The sequence below is a fragment of the Ambystoma mexicanum genome, chromosome 13 (assembly GCF_040938575.1).
Source record: "Ambystoma mexicanum isolate Mex_15411 chromosome 13, UKY_AmexF1_1, whole genome shotgun sequence".
NCBI classification, from domain to species: domain Eukaryota; kingdom Metazoa; phylum Chordata; class Amphibia; order Caudata; family Ambystomatidae; genus Ambystoma; species Ambystoma mexicanum.
In genome coordinates this window covers 247,402,240-247,428,947 of record NC_090938.1, presented here as the reverse complement: position 1 = coordinate 247,428,947, position 26,708 = coordinate 247,402,240, and the positions used below count along the sequence as shown (strand labels likewise).

Sequence of the window (26,708 nt, the reverse complement as noted above, 5' to 3'; positions counted from 1 at the left end):
CGGGGCCGGTAGAGCTGCCGGCCCTGTTAACTCCCTACTGCCTTATTATGAGGTCTGCTTGCGGGACCCGCTAAGGACCTGGTAAAACCAGGCGTCCTTAGCGGGTCTCGCAAGCAGACCAGGATGCTAACATGCCTGTCATTAACGGGCCTGTTGTTAGCATAATCCCCATTCTCATTGAGCCCTATGGGGGCTGAAATGGGAATGGGGATCTACCGGGTCCGGGTTCCTTGAATGTGGAAATACCGGGCCCTCCAAGGTTGGAATGGCCCGGTATTTCCCCATTCAGGGAACCCAGACCCGGTACCCGGAATAGGGGTATCCATGCCGCAAAAAGCGTCATGGTTACCTCCAGGGTCGTAATGAGGCCCTATATTTCCCTAAGGACATCCCTAATCATAATACCTGGGTGTCTCGAGAGCCCTATCCACACCACCGACCCAACCTAGGAATTAATGTGTTCCCCTTTAAAGAAACAGAGCAGCAATGTTTGGAATTCACAGATGAGTATGTTTTCTATGTATTTATCATAGTTTATCTATTTTATGTATATATGTTAAATATCTTTTTTACAAAAACCTGGAACTGGTTATTTCAGAAATGTTAGCGCTTAATAAAATGTATTACACTGTTATTAGTGCAGCATTAATTTCTCTACTCGGCACAGCTGCTAAGGAAGACTTTCAAAAGAATCATTCAGCCTTGCTCAGCCATTGGGAGTCCCATGGATGCATACTTGCACTTATTTAATGCAGGGAAAGGTATGAGTGTGAGTTACAAAACAAACAAAGGCAGTTCTCCCACTAGCGTCGAGGTATAACAAAGTTACAAGTTCCCCAACGTTCCCTTTGAAGCAAACAGCTTTCCTTGTTTTCTAACCATTTACCTGGGTTTTAATGTATACCCTGAGAGAACAGAGGGAACCATTGCAAGGCGGGCAATATCAGGATTGCTCCAATCTCATGGGAAGGTGACCTCACACATGTCCAAAGCAATTATACAATACAGCATAGCTGTGGGCCTCAATCTGATGTTAGGGAAGTCCACAAGCTGCCTACTTTACCACACACATATGGCCCAAACAGAGAACAGACCCACTTATACTACTTAGGTGCTATTCAGGCCCCTCAGCTGAACACCACCGAAGGGAAGGTGATACCAAACTACCACACTATGAACACCAGCTTGCTCAGTCAGTGTGAGGAAGAGAGTTGTGTCATAGATAGATGTGCCTCACATTTCAGGCATACTCTGTGGTCCAACAATGCATTCTTTGAAAGGTGCGGGTAACGGTCTAGTTGTTCTAGTTGTCTGAGCTCTCACGCATGGACTGACTTCATTGTCTGCCCTGGGATATCCTTCCTGTGATTCAGAGGCTCTGCCCATTACAACTCTTCGATAGGTTGCATCAGCGCGTGTTCTGTTCTGTCTCTTTGCTTGCCTTGTTTGACCTGTCCTTCCTCCTCAGTCTTGTGCAGCGTTCTTCCTGTTCCTTACTACTTACCGCTAGTTCCCGGAGCCTTTCCGGAAATCCTCCACTCCCTGTTCTTACTGTCCTCCAATTATGCTGGTCGTGGGATTATCTTGGTATGCTGGACCATATTAGAATACTGTCTCTGATCATGACCCTCTGGTTCCTCATTTTATGTGACCTCTTGGAAAAGATTCAGGGGGGTTTCTTCCCCAGTGGGTTGCCCTCTCATTTTGTATATGTGCGAGGGGGAGGCCTTGCTGGTCACCCTTTACAACTAATCAGGGGTGTCAGACTGGCCTCTTCCAGAGATAGACCTTATCTCTTCGAGCTGCAGTGCGGACGCAAGTTAGATTGGGCCTTTATTCAAATCTGGTTTCATTTCCTTGAGATGTCTGTGAGCCAGCTCGACAGTGCTTGGCACCCGTTGATCTGCCACAGTACCCACTGCGCAGTTTTTAGCATTCGACAAACCGTTGAATTTCTGCACTTTGAGCCATTCAGACACTGTCTCAACCCATTGGCACGGACCACAACGATCAACACAATTGCCAGCTCAACTCAATGTAGGGAACCGATGTGCATGTCGACTTGACCTGCTGGAAGCTATTGACTCGATTTCTCTGAGCGCCCACTCGACCCAGCAGGAGTAATATTTTACCACTGTATTCCATCGCTGTTCTGAACTGTTGGAAGCCATTGACTGGACAGTCTCGAAAGCCAACTCCACCAAATGGGAGTAAACTCATTTGACAAAGTAGACGCTGACTTACTTGTTGGACTGCATGACTCAAAACACCTTGATCATATCAACCTCGGCAAAAAGCCCCTAGAAACCCAGCTCAACACTGTCAAGCACCCTGAAACAAAAACCTGTGTATTTTGAAGAGGCCCCATTCCCTTGGTCCATTTCAAAGTTCCATAGTGACTTCAAAGCCCCCCTTCTATACTTTCCAAAAATATATTATTGAATAATTAACATTACTGCTAAGTCTCTTGCCTAACCAACTATGCTTATTAAACCAAAGTGCCCTTGCAGTTATGCACTCTTTGTGTTTCTTTTACAAGGGTGGGGTTCTAGTGTTGTTTGCATTGATTATTGTAATAAAGGCCCTATTTTTACAGAACCTGGATCCATTGTTCTAATGCTGTTTGTGTTACTACTGTTATCAGCTTACACTCCTTCTGAAGATATAGCCTGCTCTCACCCATATTACCAAAAGAGGCAAGGGTGTATACCTGTTGTGATATGCCTGCTTCACCATTATGATTTGCATCATTGCTGATTTAGTAGTAGTGTGAATCCAAGTATGCAGTTTAAGCACTACACATCCCAGTACTCCTGCAGAGCAGTAATCATTTCGTCACAGGACCTTTTCTACCTCCAAGTGCTGAAAGAGTCTTTTAATGATTTCTCAAGCACATGACTTTTGGTGCTGTGAGGGCCATTGCTATGGACTCCATGGCAATGGGTACAGGATCCCCAATAATGTACAACTGGTGGACAAAGATCAGGGTGTTCATCTTAACATTCCGGCAGGCCAGGACAAAACCTAACCGGGAATTTTGTAAGACACCTTTTCTTTGCTCACGATTCACTGTTGCAGGGTTTACATATTGTTGCTTTCTTTAAAGCCTATTGAAAGAAACCTTTCCATTGACATGCCTTTTGAACTTCAGCATCTCTCAATTGGATTCTCTACGTGGTTTGGGTGTAATGTTATGAACATGCATGAGAATATTGACTACGCTGAACTCAACATTTTTAGTTGGAGGATCTCCCTCCCCCACAACCATATAGTAAAGGTATTTTACCTCTCCCTTTCTTACCTGAACCACATGATTCTTTAGTGAACTAATAAAACTCTTGGATTAATTCAACCAACCTGTTTTTGCCGTGTCCATCATTGTTTGTCTGCTATACTGCCAGTAAATAGATCTAGATCTTTAACCCATCCACAAAGCTGTGCCTCCCACTCTCCGTAGCTTTTCCAGTATGTAGATATGTCTATCTCTCTTTGACCCCATCTATAGCTGTGTTTTTGTCCCTTGTTCTAATCATTTATGTTTGTCTGTATTTCTGTCCTTTGTCTCTTGTCATATCATTAGATCTGTCTGGTGGGTTTTGATCTCTGTGCATCTCTAGCATATCCTGTCTAATTAGTGTGTCTCTGCCTCATGCCCTATCAGTAGATATGTCTCTCTCCATCTATTCCTGTATGTATAGGTTTCTTTCTACCTTCCTGTTATCTTCTCTATGGATCTCTCCCTCCTTGTCCTGTTGGTACAGCCATCATTATACAGACTTGCATATAGATATCTTTCAAATGGATTATGTCCTCCCACGTATTCCTCATCTTTGATATACTCCGATATACTGCTTGTAGGTTTGGAAACTTTTCACAGCAGAGGGTGCAGTGAGTCACAGCTGACCTTGTGACCCTCGACGGTCTCCATCTGCTCTCAACTATGACGCCGTTAGTTTAAATGGCACCATCACACCCATTGCCTCTGTTACATTTTTTCTGCCCAGCTGCTGTGAAATGGTTCACTCGCCTCTGCGTATTTTCTATCTGCGTGCTCGAGTTTACTTGATTATGTCTACCCTGAAAACGGTATTTAAAAATAATTTCCGTTTGCGGTTCCAAGATGTCGATAATGGATTTGTATTGAGTATGTCTTTGGTGTTTGGGAACAGGCTACAAAGTCGATGACTATGGCTCCTGTCGGTCAATAACAGTGAAGGCCTTAAAAGAGAGGAAAATGAAACTCATCCTGAGAAGGCCTTCGCCCAAGTCCGCTTCGACCACCCCATCGAAGGTAAGATCTTCAGAGGATAAGAGTTCGAGAGAGGTTTCTCCTCACCAGGCCAAGAAGCGCAGCAAACATGCAAAGAGTTTCAGGTCGAGGTCTCGCCACTCTTCGTCCTACTCCTCGAGGAAATCCAGAAGGAGGCACCAATGATCTTGGTCGACCTCTTCAAAATCCTCATCCAATGGAAAACGGGCAAGCTTCCAAAAAAAGATGGCCTCCAAAGCAGAGTTGGAAAAATATGGACAAAAAATGTTGGAGATATTTACGAAGACGGCAACACCTTCACCTTTGGAAAGTCTAAAAAGGCTTCCAACCCCATCGGCCGCATCAGGCTAACAGGGTGTCGATGAAAACATTTGTTCTCGCGCCCAAGTGCCGAGACAGAAAGGTCTCGAAGGTTCCTCGAGCGCCACTTGTGTACTCGACACCTCGAGTAAAAGCAAAACCTCCATCTACACTCATGTCTGCTCTGTTGAAGCTGTTGATGTCGAGCCCCTCGGTGTCGAAGTCAACGTTGTCGAAACCTTCGACATCCTCATTGAGCCCGTCTATGTTGTGTTTTACTCTTCTGTCGGAAGATCGAGAGGCCATTTCTCTCAGAGAGGAAAAAGAAGGCAGCCTCATGGGTCACATGGAGGCAGAGGGGCTTCAACACCCTCTGCCTCTCTGCCATCCGCAGCCTCCACATTCCAAAGCCATTATGAGGCCTTAATCCACAGGACTATTGGAGGAGACAGGTTATCTCAGCATCTGGAGGAGTGGTGAAGTATTACTTCCGATGCTTGGGCCCTACTGGCACTTGCCCATGGTTACTGCCTTCCTTTTATAAAAAGGCCTCCAAACTGCCCCCAAGAGGCCAGTCCTTGAAAGACCCAGACCTGCTCCTCTTCCAGGAGGTGTTAACCCTGTTATGGAAAGTTGCAGTCAAATTGGTACGTGCAGCAGAGAGGAATCAAGGCTGGTATGCACTGTACTTTCTGATCCCGAAAAAGGACAGAGGATTGCGACCCATTTTGGACTTGAGATGCTTGAGCAAGTTCCTCAGGAAGGACAAGTTCAAGATGGTTACTGTTTTGCATATCCTCCAGGCCCATCAGCTTGAGGATTGGATGTTGTCTTTGGATCTCCAGGATACCTACTTCCATGTTCCAATACAACACAAGCTCAGAAAGTGCCTTAGATTCGCCATTGGCAGTTCTCACTATCAGTTTTGAGTTCTGCCTTCCGGGCTCACCTCCACCCCGAGGGTCTTCACCAAGTGGATGGCAGTGGTGGCAGTGAATGTAAGGAGGGGAGGGATTCACATCTACTGCTACCTGGACGATTGGCTGATCAGAGCCCACTCACCCGAACAGACTCTGCAACATCTAGACAGAACCTGCCGCTCCATCCACAAACTGGGCTTCTCCCTCAATTTCAAGTCCCCCATGACACATTCCCAAAGGCTGCAATTCATTGGAGCAGTCCTAGACTCTTCCTCTGGGAAACCTTTGCCACCCGAGGTAATGGCTTTTCACATTTTGCAGGTGGTAAGCAAATTTCAGATGCCCATTGCCAGCCTTCGATTTTCTGAAGTTGCTGGGCCTCATGGCATCCTGCATTTACCTGGTGCAAGCGGCTTGTCTGAGAATTAGATCCCTTCAGTGGGCCCTCAGATCCCAGTGGTCACAGTTCTCCGGCAGAATGACTGATCTACTTCAGGTCCAGAGCAAGGTCGCACAGGATCATCTATGCTGGCCTGTGTGGACAATGCGTTGAAAGGGGAACCTTTTTGGCAATTATGGGCAGAGGAGATTGCTTTAGTTACGGATGCCTCCCTCACAGGGTGGCAGGCACATACCAATGGTCTGATGATCAGCAATTGTTGGTCTCTGTTGGAATCCAAACTACACATCAGCTTTTTGGATTTTGCAGCTGAGGCAAATCAGACTAGCACTGATGACCTTTCTGCCATCTGTATGAGGAAGGAGTGTCCTGATAATGACGGACAGCACAGGGACCATGCATTACCTCAACCAGAGAGGGTGTGCAGGGTCACTTCCTCACGTAGGAACACGGCAACGGACGCTTTAAGCAGGCAGAGCACAGTATCCCATGAGTGGGTGTTAGCTCAGAAAGTCCTTTTAGAGATCTTCGCCCTTTGGGGAACCCCTCAAGTGGATCTGTTTGCATCCAGTGTCAACAGGAAGTGCAACCTGTTCTGCTCCAGGGTATTTCCTCTGAGAGGAGCTCTGGGAGACGCGTCTGTCCTAGATTGGGAATTTTCCACTCCTGTAAAAGTTTCTACCAATCCCTGTCATTCCTCATGTTCTCAGTAGGTTGATCAAATTTGGGATGTCCATGATCCTGATGAAGGACATGGTACCCAGAACTTCTGGAAATGGCCATCTGTCCTCCATCTCATCTTGCGCAGAGAGAGAGGATTTGCTCACTCACGAGGGAGGTCACCTTCTCCACCCAGAAATCAAAACCCTGAACCTTCACACCTGGTTTCTGAGAGGTTGAGATACAGAGATTGGGACCTTCTGGAAGACGTGATGGAGGTGTTGCTTGCAGCCAGAAGGCCAGCAACAAAATATCTATACTACTGCCGTGGGAGCAGGTTTTGCAGCTGGTGTAAATATAAAGAAATTGACCCATTCACTTGTGACACACCATCAGTGTTATCCTTCCATCAGTCTTATCCTTCCTTCTGCATCTGACCCATCAGGGGCTTGAAGTTTCTACGGCTAAGGGCTATCTGGCTGCGCTGTTCATTTTTAAGCGGTTGCCAGAACAGATCTCTTATTTCAAGGAGTCCCCCCCCCCTTCTCACCTGAGTTCGATCTTTGCTGGATTTCTTGATCGATGCCTTCTTGGGGACGGATCGAGTCTTGAATAAGGCTGCTCGTCGAGTCTCTTCCGACTCCAGCGTGCGTTCAAAGTTCCGGGATGCAAAGATCCAGGAATCTGGGAAATTTGCAGAGTGCGCTACTAGCACACGAGTCCAGGAATCAAGAAAGGAAGGAAAGGGACTAGGAATGGGGTTGGAAGGAAAGAAGCAAGGAAAACAATACTGCGAGTTACGGAGCACATGTCTGGTCGCTACTTCGCAATAGCATTGAGAGGCGTGGTCTATAAATAGAACATGCTACGTCCAAGGTGTAGAGCGAGGAAGGTGTTTCACAGTGGACGGCCATGTTGGGAGTACAAGGGAGTGTAAGCCCCGTTGAGACAAAGTCCAAAAGGGGCGTGTTCTGTAGTTCATGACACAGGGTCCCTATCATTATCCAATTTCTGAGAGGGTTGACTAATATCTTCACACTGGTTCCCTTTATTATCTCCGGTCTGGGATCTCAATCTAGTCTTGAGCTTCCTGAAGGGTGTTCCTGTTTAGCCTCTACATTCCTGTCCTCTCAGGATGCTTTCTTTAAACACTATGTTTTTAACAGCTATTGCCTGAGCTCGCAGGGTTAGCGAGCTTCAAGCTTTGTCATCTAAACCACCATTTACGGTCTTTTATAAAGACAAAGTAGTTCTGAGGAGTCGCCTTTCTTTTCTACCCGAGGTAGTTTCAGAATTTCATTTGGTGCAAAAAAGTTTTGCCTACTTTCTACCCTCCTCCTCATCCATCTAAAGAGGAGGAAAGATTGCACAGACTGGATTCTAAGCAGGTGTTAAGCTGTTAGGTTAACAGGCTCTCTTAATTAAAACAGGATGATCAGATTTTTGTAGGCAATACAGGACATTGGATGGGATGGCCGGTTACAAAACAGACCATGTCTTGCTGGATTAACCTGTGCATTTCTGAATGCTACAATCTGGCTAGACGGGAAGTTTGTGAAAGTCTGAGGGATGCCTCCACTAGAGGGGTTGCTACTTGCTGTGCCCTTCTGAATGGGGTGCCAGTGCAGGATATTTGCAGTGCTTCCATCTGGTCTTCGTTGCATACCTTCACAAAGCATTATTGCTTGGATTCTCTACTGGGCCAGGAGACCATATTTGGAAAAGCTGTTTTACACAGCATAAATCAGCAATAAATTCTCCTTACCCACGTCCCGCAACGTATTGCTATGGAAGTCTATCAAAGATGAGGAATACGTGGGAGGACACAATCCATTCGAAGAACAAATTACTTACCACTGGTAATGCTCTTTTGACTAGATGTTCCTCCCACGTATTCCTCATCGCCCCTCCCATCGTCCCCTTTATTAGGAGAGAATTTCCATGAATTTCCATGATTTGCACCTTCCTCTCTGTTTAATGCTCACGTCTTTCTCATTTTCGAGACCGCTGCCCTGATGAGAGGAACAACATGAACTGAGGCAACAGGTGCAGTGTGTGCCATTTATACTAACGCCAAAGTCATAGTCGAGAGAGGCCATTGAGGGACACAAGGTCGGCAGCAACACATGGCACCCTCTGCTGTGAACAGTTTCCAAAGCTGCAAGCAGGATATCGCAGTATATCAAAGATGAGGAATATGTGGGAGAAACATCCAGTCTAAAGAACATTACCAGGGATAGGTAATGTGTTCTTCTGTGGCGTATCCATTCTCTGAGCCACCCGTCCCTTTTCTCCTACTTTTATGCTCTGCAAGGAAATCTCCTCTCACACACTGATGTAATCTTCTTCATTAAATGATTAACAGGGTGTCTTGGACTGATTCAGAATTCCTTACCTCTGTCTGGTTTGGACCGCCGGAGTAACAGCTTTGCAATGTAGTGCACTATGTGAATGTCTGTACTCTCCTTTTACTTCTGCGTATGTTCACCATCAATACATACAGGCTCATCTCAGCCCACACGCTCCACCTTTCTGTTGGTACCTTCTTTTATCTTTTTGAATTGGGTTTTTAGTTTTATACTATGTCTTAATTTTTCATAGGGACTTACACCAAGAAGCTAGATTAGAGCCTAAACAAAAGCCCCAGCGTGCATGTCTTTTGGTCTAATATAGATTGTAGGCTGTGTTGGCCTGCCTGGTGTTTAGACCTTAATGAGCAGTAGTGATTCTAAAATGTACAATCAAAACTAAACAAGATATTGACAGAAATCAGCCACCTGCAACACAATGGTGCATTTTAATGTTGTTCATCTGTATTGTAAAATACAAATAAATTATTATTGATTTAGGCGCAAGGGATGCATTTCACCATGTGCGCAAATCATAGTATATTGGTTTATTTATTCTTCTCGTCCAGCATGAAATGGTACTCCTGATTTACCCATTATAAATCCAAAACTACAAGTCCAAGACTGGGGTTGGTCGGTAGTCAATAGCATTAAGCATTGATCTCTGAAAATCTTTTAATATTACACAAAAAATGTTTGTTCACACTGGGCGGATAAGCGCATTAGTGATATTGTCCAGATGAATGGTTGAAAGTTGGCAGAACTATTTGAAAGAGGGTGGTCATCGTTTGACTCATGTTTGACTATAGATCTGAGATTAGTCAGCTCCCGCTATAAGAACTGGTCCCCTAGCAGGGACAGATTGTATGAGTTTAGGCTGAAGATGGCCTTCTACCACCTCATCCAGTTCACATAGATTAATGACGCTCCACCAAATCTGTGCAGGAGGTTTTTGAAAACCTACCATAGTGTTTATACTTGTAAAAATGTGTTTGAAGTACAGTACTTCGATGTGATGGAGCCATTATTGAAAATGTTGTTAAATGGTATAAAAAAGTATTAAAAAAAAAGATCTATCATACAAATGGTTTTTTCAGTGACTGCGTGCAAATGGTGTTTCTTGAGTTGTGTTGCTCAATCCCCTTCTGAAAAACAAATTGATGTACTGAAAGTAAAGTGCTATTTATATTGTGAAAAGAATTATTATAATAAATAACGAGCGAAAGAGCATCCATGAGATCAATGGTGGGGAGGACCAAACCCACAGCTACGGCCTGCTTTCCAAGCAATTAGTCCTTCCTCTAGTCCACCAACGCTCTGGCAATGACATGCGGCTGAATCCATGTGAACCTACTTTCAACCCAAGGTGCTTAAAAGCATTGGGAATGGAGCAATCATTGAAAGTCATGATTTCCCCCTGCTGAATCATGGGATATATATTATGATATGATAGGTTATTTATAACACGCTTAATACTCAGAGGTTTCTAAGCACAGACCCTGTGATCGAACCCATGTTGCTCCGTGTCGTCTTGCTTCGAAGGTGAGCACATTGCCCCTGAGCTATCCTCCCAAGCACAATAATAGACACAATAATAGACCTGGAATTGTGCAGCTCTATTAGCTGCATCTCTGAGATATTTTGGTGCAAATCAGTGGCAATATCTGTCAATAAAATGACTGTTTTGAGTGTAAAAAAGAAATATATGTCCAAATGGTGCTCCGGCTACATTCCATCCTTGGGATCACCTTTTTTATTCCTTTCTTATAGCACTTCCTGGGGTTCCGTCCCCACTATTATGCCATTTCTCACCTTCTCCACTAACGCTAATCTGGTGTTGGGTCTTTCCCCAACCTTACCTGGCATGTGATCTCTTGAGTCTCCTGCGACCAAATGTCTTCTGTCAATTCTCTCATACAAACACAGTGGCCTACTTTCAGCCATGACAAGATTACCAACAGTCAACTCTTAGCCTTTGTTATGATAGTTTATGATATGATAGTTTATTTATATAGCGCCTATACACAATGTGTTTCAAAGCGCTTCACAAGAACGGAGGGAACAAGGGAAAATACAAGACATTCTTACAGGCCATGAACAACAAGAATGTAAAATAACTATCATACTCGGCCTAACCACGTTTCAGATAGTGCAAGTGCTAATGACACAGGTAGGAAGGAAATGGGAAACAGACAGTCGACTACTGTGCTAGCCCTGACGACATTTCTGGTAGAGCTGGAGAATTACACAATGTGAGGGAGAGGGGAGGAGAAAATAGGGGAGAGGAACGAAACAAGTGGCTATCATACTAGGCCTGACAACATTTCAGATAGAGCTGGAGGGGGCGAACAAGTAAAGAGGGGGGAGACAAACATTGTTAGTATCATACTAGGTCCCTTGACAATTCAGTGTTCTCTCACTTGAATGTCCTACAAGTCCTTTCCATAGGCTATCGATCGCCCTACCCATCTTTGACACATACCTGTTAAATTGGTAGCACATAAAGGTGTCATTAGCCGGATGTCCTGATACTGCCTGGACCCACATATGTGGTAAATTTATTCATTACAGCATTCCAGGAGAGTGTTCTTCTCAACCTTTAATAGGGATTTTACACCCTCAAAAGTCATAAATCAGTATCTGTGTGGAAATGTGTAATCCACATGCCCTCTGTACCTTCCTGGGTTCGATGACTCTAGAGTCACACAGCATGTATTTATTTGTATTTGTAAAGGCAATCAAAAAAGATAGGCATGCTTACCACAATAATATGATACATAACACATTAAAAGTCAATTGTTGTTTAATATTTACCTGAAGATTTTTCATCACAAAATAGAATTCCACAACTACTATAATTCAATGTATTATTATGATTATTATTATTGTATTAATTGAGCACAGACCTAGTTTTGAGAAGCAACAGAGTGCTTTACAGAGGTATACAACAATACTGATAGACAATGGGATGCTTTACAGAGGTATACAACAGTACAGATACATAACTGAGTGCTTTTCAGAGATAACAACAGAACAGATATACAGTGGGGGTCGGATACAGAGGGGCACAGAGGAGGGGTACAGCTGTACAGAGTGGCGGGCAGCAGCTAGCAAGTCAGGTGGCATGAGGGGCGACGTGATGACCCACGTGTTGAGGAGCAGAGATTCCTTCAATAGGTGGATCTTGGGTTCTTTTCTGAATTGTGTGAGCCTGGGGTCGAGTCTAATGCTGACGGGGAGGAGGTTCCATATTCTTGGGACGACAAGAATATCAGAATTCAATGCCACAACTATAATTCGATGAGAAATGCTTTTTTGTTCCATCAAAAGGTGGAGTTTCAGTCATTCAAGACTGGAGTAATAGTAATAGGGCCCTGGAACATTAAAGGGCTCTAAGACAAAAGTAGGGCAAGTAGGGCAATGGGTAAAGAAACCACAGATGAGAATTAAGAATTGAAATAATTTTGAAGGAGCACTTTTTAGTTGCCTTTTAATTCTGTTGCAGATTTGGTTGTGCTCCTAAGGTGAAAGAAAGCTGTCCCAGAGGGGAGCACTCTGGACCGTAAATGTTCAGTAGAGACTACTAAATCCCTTATTGGTATTTCTTCTTTCTACAAAGCAACCAACTAACCTTCATCTCTTTTTAAAGCTTTTAAACCCAAGCAATCAGCAACACATTAGCAAGACTCCACACTCATCCTGTGGAGTGTTAGCCAAAAAGAATAGATTTCAATCCAAACCAAAATCCACAGCATCCACCTCCTCTACGAGTCGAGTTGCATCTGCTAAATCTACCTGAATTAGTATAGAAGATGCAGAATGTCCCTTTTCTGCCCAAGCAGTAATTACCAGCTGTGCAACAAAAGCATCCGCCCTCTTCCTTTTACAAAGCTTGGTTAAACATCGCACAAGACCCACAGGTTCTGAACATCAAGAGGCGCTCGGGGAGCAGGGAGGGGTCTTGCTTTGATTATTCCAGCTTTGCCCCAATGACATCCAAGATTTGAAAGTCCACTGCTAGGCTGTTGCAAGAGGTTTATGAACGTCTCTTCTTAAATGCCATAGAAAGGCTCTCCCTATATTTTCATCCTTAACAAATTGGGAGAACTCTGTCCAATTTCAGTTCTTTTGAATTTCAACTAGTTGTTCCACTAGGAGATCAGTTAACATCAGTGGATCAACAGCTCTCCGGAATAAATACTTTTGTACTTCTGACAAAAAGGAAATATCCAAGAATCTATCCAGTCTTTCATCAGTTTGTGAGATTCTCTGCATGGTGGGGTCTCCAATCTCAAAGTCTTATTTCCTTCCTTCTCAGAAAATACATTTTATAGGAGCAGTTCTTGGCCTGACTCTGGGAATGCAGATCCCTTTTCCAGAAAGAAATGGGGATTCAAATCAAACCATCTAGCATTTTTGCATGAGGGAGAAAGGCTGCCTGATGGTTTCGAAGAATGCTGGGACTCATGGTCTCTTGCATTCTAATGGTTCCCCTATCAGACTCTGGGTGAGGCACTTGCAACTTTATTTGTTGACTCACTGGGTTCAGTTATCAGAACCCCAAATCCAAAGTTTAACTACAATGGATATTCGCTGCAGTTGTGGACCGGGAGGAAGGGGTGGGTGTAATTATCTCAAAGGCACTTCTTTCCACCCTCCATTAGCTGAGGTCACATTGATGCACATGAATGGGCCATGAGGGTCCTTGTCAGTAGCATCCAAAACATGGTCGCTAAGGGCTTGAAGACAAACATTTTCATAAGGCATTTTTCTCACCCCTTGTCAGAGTCTGACCTTACCTGGTCGTTGAGAAAACTGGCGGGTCTCAGGTGGTAAGGCTGGTCCTTCATGGAATCCACTCTGCTCTAGGGTGGATGGAAACGCCCTGTTACAGGTGGACCCAAAGATGAATCAAAGATGGGAGGAAAAGCATGCAGTGGAGAAAAACCTCACAAAAGGTGTTGGCTCCAAAGTGCAAGATGTAGATGAAGGAATGACTGTCCAACAGGTAAGTAATGTCCAGGAAAATATAGGAGGTAACTGATGTCTGGGCAGACACAGGCAGGAAGCCAGGACTAGGAGGAGGAAGAGCTGACTCCTCAGGATTGACAGGAGAGGAAGGAATATGAGAAGAAAAAGGAAAAACAGAAGGAAAAGTGAAACAGCAGGGATCCAATGAACAGGGCTAGAAGAAGGGGGAACAAGGAACAAAGCACCCGCTGTCAGGAACAACGGCGCATTGAGACACATGGTTGGGACCCCATTGTCAGAATGTAACTTCCTGGATGAGCGGGGCAATCTCAATGCTTCATACCACCGTGGGAACTGGGAGTGGCCATCTTGCTGTGGGCTGGGTTGACATATATACCATCTTGGAATGGGCACCATGTCGAGGATGCATGGAAAAAAGGTGTTATCGATTATGTTTAGCCAGGGTGTCTTGCCCATGACTTTAACACCACTTTAGGTAAAGGAAATTGCGTTTTTTGCTGAAAACACAACCGCAATGTCAATGTTTGATTTGAACAAGTCGTGAAGAACACAATTGCACTCTGGGGAGTTGTAGATCCAAGTGGCATTCCCCTAGAGCAAACTGAGAGCATGGAGACTGCTTTGGTATAGATCAAGGGAGGCATTGTTCAAAAGAGTTTGCTTTGTGTAGGAGATTTCTGCCTCTTGCTTGCTACCAGGAGAGAAACTGTAATCCTGCAAAATGCAAATAGTGGTCTGCGTACCAAAGAGACTTCAACAAAGTAAAAGAGAAATTTCACAAACTGTAACGAATTGTAGGGCCTTTAAGTATAATTGCAGAAACTGGCTCAATGCTAAGGACATGATATGGTATGATATGATATGAAATGTCATTTATAATGCGCCTGTATACAAGTGTTTCTATGCGCGACAACATAAGGGAGGGAAGACAGAGGGAGGACAAGACAAACGATCTTACTAGGCCATGTGTCATTCAGATACTGCAAGTGTCACAATGCCAGAGCAGGGGGGGAGGGAGAGGGCGAAGTGCCAGGGAGAGGGAAGGGGGAATTGCAATCAGGGCAGCATTGCTCTGAGTAAGTGCAGCCAGGGTGGTGGTCTCTGGATAAGTGCAAGGAGGCAGGGGGCTGTAGAGGTTACAGTTACACCCCCTAAGTGGGCGGTAGGCCCAGACGCCGTGCAGGCGAGACTGATCATGGAGGAGCTTGGTATCCAGTGAGATTCTGAGGGTAGCCAAGCAACATGCAGAGAAATGCACATGGAAGTTGGAACTGAGTTACTAAGGTAAATGAGTGGCTGAAGTAATACAAAATGTGCTAGGTTCATACGAAATAGTATAAGTAGAACTTAAGCCATTTTTGGTGCAACTGTAACTTACACCATTGTTTTAGCATTGCAAATCAGCCCAATGTATGTTGCACTGGCAGTGACACCTGCAGGCTGGAATCAGCATTTGTACTTCTTGTCAAAACTGAATAGAAAAGTTCATGTATTGTATTTCAACTTATAAATATACTAAAATGGCTTTAGAAATGAAGGTCCTAGAAACTTGCAACAAATTGTCATTTATACATACAAATGATGTCTTACACCCCGTATAAAATTTGCCTAGTGTAAAATGGGGACATAAATTGAAGAAATAGGAAAAATAATGATCTCTGTGAATATACATCACACAGGGGCAGTTAGCGTATTGAATAATCCCTGCCAACATATATATTATAACGATCTTTATTTTTTTTTAACTCACATTTATTTCCTTATATACCTGGCATATACAAAATGCCTCTTCATAAAATTAGGAGTAACATTCCCTCCCACCTTTCCAGTCATGGAACTCAGAGGGAAGAGCCCCTTGTTTCAAGTCACAAGGTGAGGGGACGCATTTTATATTATAAATTAGCTTGCACACAAATAGGAAAGATATTGGAAACATATTTTGATGAATATGGAAGGAGATGGCTGGGGAGAAATAAGCCCAAATGTAGACAGGTTTGCAGGCAGGCTGGAGAGAGAAGCCCTTTCGGAGACCGATGAGTAGGTCCTAAATGGGAGATTGGTTTCCCAACAAGCAGCTGACGAGGGGCGTTGCTGATACAAAAACTCCAAACAGATGGTCCGAGCTGATTCCCCAAAATGAGAAGCCACCTTTAAAATGTAAGTGGGACCCTCAATATGACTTCAGATTGCCCACAGTGCCGTCCAGAGTAAATCCTGGGAATAGATAGCTTGGAGCCAAGGGCCATCCTAATTTGACAGGGACACAAGTATTTAATAAAATTGACAATGTTCTCTTTTTGAAACTTAATGCAAGCGAGATTTCATTTCCAAAAAGCCAAATGCATTTTTGTACTGAGATCAGAGTTCATAACTGACAGCATTTTGTGCAACTTAAATGCACATTGTTTTTATGGAATTAAATCAAATTAAAACAGAATCCGAGGCTCATGCCAACATAGAATCAAGTGGACCATAGGGTCTTCATGAAACAGTATTGTTTGACGGAGTCTCATGTGTCGCTGGTAGGAGACGTTATAAACAATGTTGTGCGTTAAAGATAGATTGGAAAATGTATTCTATTCTCAGAAAAGCGTGCAAGGTGTAAAACGAATGCAATCCCTGATCCTGAAATGCACAGATAAGCCTATGTGTAATGTGAAAGGGCAAGGGTGATTTAATAGTTTACCTTTTACTGGACAATATTATATCTCCAGCCCAGAATCTGTAAATCTGGAGGGAAATTAACAGAAATAGATTGGATACACACATTCATTGAAGCTGCACACACACACGCATATATAGATTGAAAGCTGTATACACATATGTTGGTTGAATATTGCGTACACATGTTCATAGAAGATTGCACACACAAACATAAGAATCCCCTGCACCACAGTAAAGGTAGAAAAAGTATTTTCATTCTATAACTGGCGGATGAAATAGGGATTTTTAAGACTGTATGTTGGTGTATTTTAAAAGCAATGTTATGCATCATGTTGAAATGATTTGGTGAAGGTAAAGATTTTGCGAGTCATTCCTTGACAAGAAGTAGGAGTGTATTTAGAATGCATGCTATCGTTTAGCAGATCAATTCTACACAGAATTGATTATGGAAATGAACGTGTGTGTGTGTGTATTGACAATAGTGAGATTTATGTAGGCAGGGAACATAGTTTTGTTGACTACTTGTTTATGAGTAAATAACTTTGCGGCTATTTCCCTGATATCCAGCTGGAGACCACCTTTGTATGAATTGACTTTTTTATTCTTTAAGTACAATTTCTACTTTTGCTAAAAAAAACTGCCTGTTCATTTCTCAGAATTCCAGGGTGAAACTGTATGAGTAGAGACATGAAATGAGTCATGTCACCCTAGTGAGAGCTTATCATTTAAATGTCAAACGTCCACATATCTGTACAGCACATCCTTGTTGTCGCCATGTCATGCCAATTTAGGAGTGGTTCCAGTTTTCCTAAAGCATCGAGCATCCCATTAGAAGAGGAAAAGACTGTGAAAGCGGTTGGATCCAGGCAGGATGGGAATGGGAGATGAAGATACCAATAATGTGTTCACATTTTCCACAGTTGGTTGTCCCTGAGAAGAGTTCTTTGTGACCGACCGATTCCCATTGATAAGACTATGCTTCTGGTCTAACAATGGTCACACATTCTGGAGCAGCTGGGAATGTATTGGCTGTGCTGATGCTTTTTTCTTTAAGGGGTATTGCGGCCGTGATGGATGTGAATGCCCAATTTCTCTTTAAAAACCTACAAAGCTGACTGTCATGGAAAACCGTAAAGAGTCTATGTCCCTTTCCTTTTTCCATGGTAGCTATGAGGAAGGAGTGCAAGCTGAAGATTGCGTTGAACGGGTACAATCAGGAAGGAGCTGGGGACTGGTGAAGGGGGTTAGAGGACTCAAGTGGGGGCTGGTAGAGGGGAATTGGGTGTGGTATTAGAGTGGGGAAGGTGACGAGGTGGAAGAGCTTTGGGCATTGGACTAGAGAAAGAAATTCCAAACACCCGGGCGATAGCACAGGTGACCGGGAGAACACAAGTGGTTGCTGGTGAATTCTGTCTGCGTTGCCTCCACCCAAGTGGCCAGACACTCTACCCTGATTCCTAAAAGATGAGACTTTAGTAAACAAATTAGCAGTCCAAAGACACTTTGGGGGACTTCATTTATACAGCCCCCTTAAGGATCCTGTCTCTCAATGAGATTGCGGTGTAGTCCTAACACCTATTCTGAATAAGCCCCTTCGACCCTAGAGTTCCAAAGAGAAGAGTAGCAAAACTCCACGCTCTACCATCTGAGGATCCGTCTACTTTTATAATTATAAGGTGGACCTTACAAACATGTCTACCTTACATCCGAAGGGTCTTGATGTAGTGTCATCCAGCTTGCAAATAGTCCCTCAGATTATCCAGCACCATAAGCCTCATCCTTCTATAGCAGACGAGACTTTACAAAACCGACACAACTCAACAGCTCTTAAATTACATTTGCACAAAACAAAACTTTCTAGAAGTCCAACTCTTTGTTCATAAACTACAGTGAACACCAAACCGTGTAGCAGAAGCTAACACTAACAGATGCGGTTTCACATATATTTTCAGATCTTACAAACTTTCAAGAGTCATTGCACCATTGCACATTTGGTGGATTTCCAAATGGAAATATCCATATGGTCATTAACCTTACTACATGTGGTATTTTTGGAAATCTGACGAATTATGGAAAAAATTCTGGGTTGGTGGAAACAGATGTGCATTTTGTGAAATGTGCATGAATTATTTTTTATTCTTTTAAAGTTCATTTCTCTCCGCATTCTGAGTATCAAAATGGATTAGACGGTATCAGTTTATAGCTCTAATGTACAAACAAATCTAAATGCACAAAAGAGTTAATCCTGGCCCTTTGTGTATTACATAGAAAAAGTGCTGAAAAGGCGGGTATCAGAGATGTCCACTTTTTAACCCCATCAGATGTCCCCACGCAGGGCATTTTTTTCACTTCCTTCACTGAGTGGGAATACACTTTTAAAAACTTTTGGGGAGTTTAGTAAAATGTTTAACTCCCCCGTTAGAGATGGTTGCATGGAGGGATGAGCCCTGTTTTAAACTACAAGTGAGAGCACTCTTTCGATAAGCTTTTATCTGGAGGTTTACCCAACCAATTGTGAAGGAAGGAGAGCGTGGACTAAATCACCATGTAGGTCGTTTTAACTTTTCTTCTCATAAAAGCACTATTGTCTGGCATCAGTAACAGAGGCACTGTGTTGATGAAAGGGCTTTCACATACTCCTCAGTCACTCCCATGAGCCCCACTGTTCTCTCTGAACTGGTGCCACACGTACATCGTCAATTCCTTTAAAAAACGGCCATGTTTAATGACCGTACACGTCGTTTTATATCGTCCATAAGAATACCAGACTCTGTGTTCTCCCATCCTGCCTGCATATCTGGCTGCACTGCACGGCATGCCCCACCCCCCTTGTCGCCCAGAGAGCATCAATCCTCTTGGCAATTGCTTCACAGCCTCTTCTCTTCACAGCTGCGTACAGTGTTCAAAGAACTTAATAACAGAAACTTTTTTGTTGCTCATGCACTAGTCATTTTTTTTCCTTTCTTTTTGTATTCATTATTTCTCGCACACAATTCAGAACCTTGGAATATCTTAGCAGACACAGATGTGCATTGCATAAAGATGCTTTGGTAACCTATGCCCGCCGGCACTAACCAACACCTAATTACTCAGAGCGGCCTCATTATGAACACCTGATCAATTCTGGGTAGAAACCCGACTATCCCTCCCCTGCCAAATCCTTTTACCTCCATTCTGAGGGTGAGGGAGGAATGTCAGAGAGGTGGTGTGGTAGCTGCCGGATAAATTAAACCTCGGGAGGATAGCTCAGGGGCAACGTGCTCGCCTTGGAAGCAAGACGACGAGCACCACAGGTTCTATCCCGGGTCCGTGCTTAGAAACCTCTGGGTATTAAGTGTGTTATAAATAACCTATCATATCAAAATTTTCTGAGCGAAGAGTGCACTACCAGACGACAGAGCGAAGAGCGCATTCCCAGACGAATCGAAAACATTTTTTTATTGCCGAAAGTGTTACCCTGGGCCAGATTCTCTGCTCTGGGTAAAAACTGTGTACAAAGCCGACGTTCTACCCTCCAGTTTTCAGTAGCATTATTCTGAGGTAGGTGGAAAGACTGGCGAGGAGATGTCTGCTTTCCAGCTGAAAAAGCTGATGAAATCCCTTGTTGTGGGGGCGGCAGGTGCACCTGTATCACTGGGAGCATTTCTTAAAAGAGCGCCGTTTTTCTAATTGACTAAAGTGTCCTTACGCTTTGGGCTGGTTAGGTAAGAGGTCCTGCAGTCGGGGAAATTACGTAAATGTAATAGGAAAACGCGTGGAGTAAACGTTAAAGGCACCTCACAGGTGCCGTATTTGAACTCCTCTTACATGCAAAAGTAAAGCTCTGCCAGGCGAATCCCCTGCAGTGCCTGCGCCGCATTCCTGATGCTTACCATGGCCGTTGTCAGGCCGTAAATCAGGCTCATGCTGAATTCAAGGCTGTGGCACTGATTCGGATGATGTGATAAATTCCACGTGGAAATATGACTTTGTTCCCTCTAGATCCTTTCCCTTCCATTCTGAGGTCGAGGGAGAAAAGGCAGAGGGGTATCATGGCAGCAGCAGAATATATTAATGTTAAGTGAATGCAGAAGCGCCACTGCTGGTCTTCCGTGTGCAGAGCACACCTTCTGAAAAACCGAAACATTTAAGGACACATTTCTATATTACCGAAAGTGTTACTGGGGCTCTGATTCTGAGGTGCATACAAACATGGAAAAGTATTCTTCCCTTAAGGAAGAACACTTTCCTTAAAATCACCATATCCTGTGAATCAGATAATATGGTAGCCTGACATCAAAGCCACCACTTTTGCATATACCTGATTTACTGCTTGACAACAGCCTTAGCAACCATGAGGAATTCAGGGCAGGCACTGCAAGGGGATTCTCCTTTCAAAAGTACCGGTTTTGCACACAAGAAAGGAGAGAAACTATGACACCTCTGAGGTGTCGGTATCCTCTGTTGCACCCTTTTCCGTGTCTTAAAGTAGCATTTCCCTCACAGCAGCACCACATTTCTAAATTTCTAAAAGATTAAGGACACTTTTGCAAATTAGAAAAGTGTCAGTCTTTCCGGAAATGCTCGTACTGCCACTGATGCACATGTTTCTCTCACTACAAGAGATTAGCCTTCAAATCCTCGATAGCATTTTTGTTAACATAAAAATGTGCCAAATTGATAAAGAAAGCTCAGTTATACTATTCTTTTAGTAAGAATAACTATTATGTTTTAAACACATTTGCTTCATTTTCTGTTCTTCTTACACTAGACTGCCATCTTGTGGCCTACCTTGATAATACTTTTATTGGGATTGTAAAACTAACTTCTTGCCTAATCAGCCCTCAATGAACGCTGCTTCATTTCTTCCTTAACGACACCTACTTTATTAGGTGCAAATGTGGTGCTTGGTAGGCAAAATAGGGATGCAGTAGCTGCTCAGCTTTTGGAGCGGTCACTGGGACTGTTGCAAATCCATAAAGTGAGGACATGGATTGGTGAACAAAAGTGGTGAATTTTATTTCAGTCTAACACTTTTGCATTCCAAGTGAATCTAATGCAATGAATAAGTGCCCTTCGTTTTAGGAAGGACACTTTTCTATTTTTGCATGGACATCAGAATCTGGACCAGAGATATCAGCCCCTCACATTCTTACTCTAGCAGAATATTGTGCTTTTGAGAAAAGTGTTCTCCCTTCATTGAAGAACACTTTTCTATTTTTTCATGCACCTTAGAATTCAGCCTGAGCTTGCAGATCCTTGGTAGCACGTTCAGTGTTATAAAAATATGGTAACTACTAAAGAAAAAGCATGGTTATACTGAACTTTTAGCAACACTAACGATTATGTTTAAAATACTTGTGCTTAATTTTATTTTATTTTTACATTCTAGTGCCATCTTGTGGCCTAGGTAGGCAGACATTTTGACGGGACTTTATCCCTATCTCCATTGTTCATCAGCGCGGCAACTGAAGGTTTTTTGATGTATTCCTTTTAAGTGCAAATGTGGTGCTAGGTGAGCAGAATTTGCACACATTGGCTGTTCAGTGGTTGGTGTGGTCGCTAGGACCTTTTCCAACCCATAAAGTGAGGACATGGATTGGTGAACTGACGTGATTCTTATCACCCCCATTTCCAGAGCCTTCCCTCCACCCCCAGGGGAGGGTACAAGACCTCCCCCCAAACCCCTGAAGGGGCTGTAGTAGGAATAGAGGTAGGGAAGAGCATACCTGTCACTGTGCATCAGTTAGATAGTACCCAACAACCCCTTGCAGTGGGCAATTACTCTCATCAGCACAGGAAAGGCTTACTAATGTCACATATTTTATTGATGGTCCACATACCTTCCCGTAACCCTTAGTGTGTCTCTTAAGACATGTACCATATATAACATATCAACACAGAGTACATTTAAATAGATGCTGCACACATTATGCATGTGTTCAAATGCTTCTGATAAGATTCACAGTAATGAACACTCAATGAATGCTCCTACTCTCCTGTATAGTGTACTCTTTTATTTATAAGAAATACATAAATAGAAACATTGGTGCTATTATCGTCACTAAACATAATTTACTTAATATGCAAAATGAGTAGGCAGTTATCATTGTCACTGCCTCAAGGGCAATCATTTCAGAAGCATAATAGCCATGTCAAAAGTAATTGTCTACCTCTTCAGATCTTACAAGGCAATCTCATAGAATGATCTGCCCTCTCAATACCTCTCCTCTTTCCCAATGTGATATTAAAAATGGGTAAAACAGGTACTCGTACTCATTACTATCCTTAGAAGGTACGACAGTGAGCCGTTTAGGTGGGATGCCTGGAAACCTGTAGTCTTCACAATCCAAGAAAAAATTGTGAATAGGTGGTGATCTGCTTGTCAGGGGTAAGAATAGTCCCCATACTGCTCAGTCAAAAATCGTAGTTCGTCTTCAGAAAACAGAGTAGGTCTGCTCAAAGAAGCAAATAGTAAGGTCTTTCTGAGACTCAAAAGACCAATAATGCAATTTCAGGTGCTTCAAAATCCAGCCAGAAGAAATTGGGATGATTCTCCCCACCCCTCTGCATTGGTTTGCATGAAGGGAGCATCCAGTCTGCTCCTGGGTATCTTCCAGCCCCAGGTCTGCACCATGCCTTCTCCCAGCCTCTGTCTGAACAGCTCCCTCTCTCTCAGAGGCAGCTCGTTTTATTGTCACAGCCCACTGCTTAGCTCACTTTCTACCAATTACCATCAGGGGCAAAATGCTGCTGAGGTCACTGTTACTCTCTGCCAATTAGCATCCGGGGCAAATTGCTGCTGAGGTCACTGCCACTCTCTACCAATTAGCATCCGGGGCAAAATGCTGCTGAGGTCACTTCCACTCTCTACCAATTAACATAAGGGGCAACATTCTGCAGAGGTCCTCTTCCTACTGTCAGCATTTTCATTCTCCTCCATATTGGCTATGACTTCAAACATCGTAGTTCTTTAAAAGTGTGTTATTTTTAATTAGAACACATCATTTTTGTTTACCATAGTTAATCAAGACACTTGGAACACTTCTCAGACTGTATGGAGTATGTCTCAATAACTTTGTTTACACTTTGTTCACAGTATTCCATAACAAAGATAAAATTGGCTTACATCCCAGAAAGCCAAATTAAACCTAATTTATTCACTGTTTTTAATAGTGATTTTTTCGCATTGTCTCACCTGAATGTAATTCAAATGCATTTTAAAACAGTACTCTCGTTTAAGAAACTTGACTGTGTACTTGCATTAAAAATGTTCATAGCTTGGAATATCGCTCAAAGTACCATGCCCTAAACATGGCTTGAAACTAAAAATACATGTCACAACAAAACAAAAGTGTTGGATTATATTGCAATTGGCCGCTTTTGGATTTCATGTGAATCTGGTGCAATGAAGAAAAGTGTTCTTTCTTCAAGGGAGGACACTTTTCTATTTTTACATAGACATCAGAATTGGGCACTGAATTGATGTATGGTACACTAGTCAACATAAGTACTGCAACTTATTAAAACCATTGCACTTTAAATAGTAAAACTGGAATATACAAAGCACAGTTCATCCAGATATCGGGGGCATTTACACATGTACAACAATAGAACTATTTAGACATGGTATTCTAATGGACTCGGTAAAAAGCACTGCTGGTGCATTTTAAGCACTGCCAGTGCATTTTAAGTGAAATAATGTGACAGTCGTTTAGCACTGAAAAATCACAGAGGGCTGGGCAAATTTGTCAACAGTCATCTATGTTGCCTCTTTTACTGAGCAATGGTGGCTTACATTGTTATGGTGATAAAATACCTCTAATCTTGACGTACGTATTAAAGCAACTCAGAAGGCCGGGATGATGGCTCAGGAGCAACGTGTTTGTCTTGGAAGCCAGACAATGGATAGCAACACAGATTGAAATTCCGGTCTCGCCCTTAGAAACCATTCTGAGGTGGGTAGAAGAGTTAGAGTGGGGGATGTCATGCTTCGTAGTAGCAGAAGACCCCAAATCTATCCTTTTGATAGAAACATGTTCACCAGTGGCTCTGCAAGCATATCTTAAGACTGACAGTTTTTTTAATTTAGGAAAGTTTTCTTAAGCTTTCTGTAAAGTGGCGCTGGAGTCTAGGAAATACTATTTTCATACTGGGAAAAAGTATGCAGTAGAGTTTAACTGCACTTCAATGGTGCCGTAGTTTAACTCTTTTTTTTTTTACATGCTAAACCAGGGCTTTTGGAAGGAGAATCCCTTTGCAGTGCCTGCACTACATTCCTTATTGTTTCTAGAGCTGTTGTTAAGCTGTAAATCAGGCACATACAAACGTCAAGGCTTTGATGCCAGGCCGCCACATTTCCCCTTTGAGAGAATATGGTGTTTGTAAGGAAAGTGTTCATGCTTCACGGAAAAAACGTTCCTATTTTTGCATGCACCTCAGAATCGGGCCCATAGTGAGGCTCTTTTTAATCTGCCTGTCCCTGCAACACCTTCGCCAGTATTAGACATGTACTGCTGCACAGCAGGATCGTGGACATCTCCTGTACAGTACATGAAAACCCAGGAACGGCTGATGTGCATTTTTGAGCATATTATAACAATTGAGATATTGTGCTACCCTGCAGAAGGTTAGGGCGAATGGTTGATGGCTCGTTACACCTTTTCCATAGCTGGTAAAATAGCTCAATGGGTTGAGCTCTTGCTGCTGGATCTGATTGGAATCTGCAGGTTGCAGGTTCGACTCCCGGCAAGGCCAATTCAGCCTTTCATCCTTCCGAGGTCAATAAATGAATACTAACTTTAGTTAGGTGATATTGTATGTAAATATGTGTGAAAATCGTGAAAGGTGACTCACGATCAGGATATGATATTATTGAAAGATTGAGTAATAGTACAAATCAATATACAGTTAACAATTCGTTCTATTGTAATAGTGGATTTATTCCATGTTGTGTACAGCCGACATGTGTTTTTCGACCACCTGGTCGCTCTCAAGGCTGTCATTCATCATCAGCAGAAAATGTGATAGTAAATTCCAAAAGACAGAATTGAGCAAACCAATCGGTGCATTATTAAATATGTTCTATGTAAAGAGCTTTGGAGAAAGCGCTGTATACAAATATATATCATATCACCGTGCAGCTCTTATCTCATTTTTGTCACTGATGTGTATTTTGTTTTTCTCCTAGACCTGCGCCTGGATGACTGTGTAAAAGCTGCAAATTCCCTGCTAGGCACATGTGTGGATGCCAAAGTGATCGACATATGACTCTACCGACATCGGGTGGGCGATCTCCTCCAACGCCTGAATTCGCCCATCAACTCTGATCTGAACACCGCTGGAGCACATGAAGACAGTGATGTTCCCCTGTGCCCCCCCAGGATACATATGAGCATAACTCACCAAGCAAAAAACCTTTTCATATTTGTTGCCCATCAAAATATTCCAAGGTTGATGATGGAAAGAATGCTGCATCATAATTCAATGAAACCAATTAACTTTTGCTAACTTTGTTTATTTCCTTTTGGCTATTGCTTGCAATGTTTGTGCTGTGCTATCATACATGGTATTGTAACTTTCTCGAATATTCATCTAGTAACCCAGTAAAGCTGTTTTTGTTCATAGCAAGATGTCAGTGTGCAGGTCTTCATTCCATTCACTAGTTACCAGGGATAACCCTGCTTTGGGGCTTAGGGATGCTCTGGGAACCCGGATGCACACCAGCTGTGTGAAGTGCTTCCTGGAGGTGTACTTTTGTGGATTCCTCAGGGCTCCTCCAAATTTCCCTCATCCCATCCTGCTTTCTAGCAGCAGGGACATAAACAGTCTTTACAAGTTGCGTACAAATTGGGGCAGCAGCCGACCCAAAACAGTCACACATGAGAAGCAACTTCCTCTGTCCCCACAGGCCATCTTCACCCCCTCTGGTACCCCAGTGATGTTCCCCTGTGCCCCCCACCCTTCTCGCGCACAGGTGTTGCCTGTTTTGCTTGATTTTTCTACCCTGTTCCCCCTCCCTCCTCCAGCCTACTTCTGCAGGAGTCTGTCCTGATACATTCTGGTTACACCGTCACTGTCTTGTGGGCAATGCTGGATTTGACTTTCTGTACTTCATTGATTCACGGTGCGTCACCCTTTCTCAACTCATGCTGGACTTCCTTTGTATCTTGTAC

The 26,708-nt window shown here is 43.3% G+C and overlaps 1 protein-coding gene across 1 annotated transcript in view; it reads left to right on the top strand.

The window, feature by feature from the left end:
• Nucleotides 1-26,163, top strand: part of LOC138521147 (von Willebrand factor A domain-containing protein 5A-like) — a 149,827-nt gene extending 123,664 nt beyond the window's left edge. The window contains exon 6 of the mRNA XM_069633726.1: nt 25,724-26,163. Within this exon, the coding sequence (XP_069489827.1) occupies nt 25,724-25,803 (80 nt within the window). The 3' untranslated portion in view covers nt 25,804-26,163. The remainder of the gene's footprint in view (nt 1-25,723) is intronic.
• The last annotated feature ends 545 nt before the right edge of the window (nt 26,164-26,708 follow it).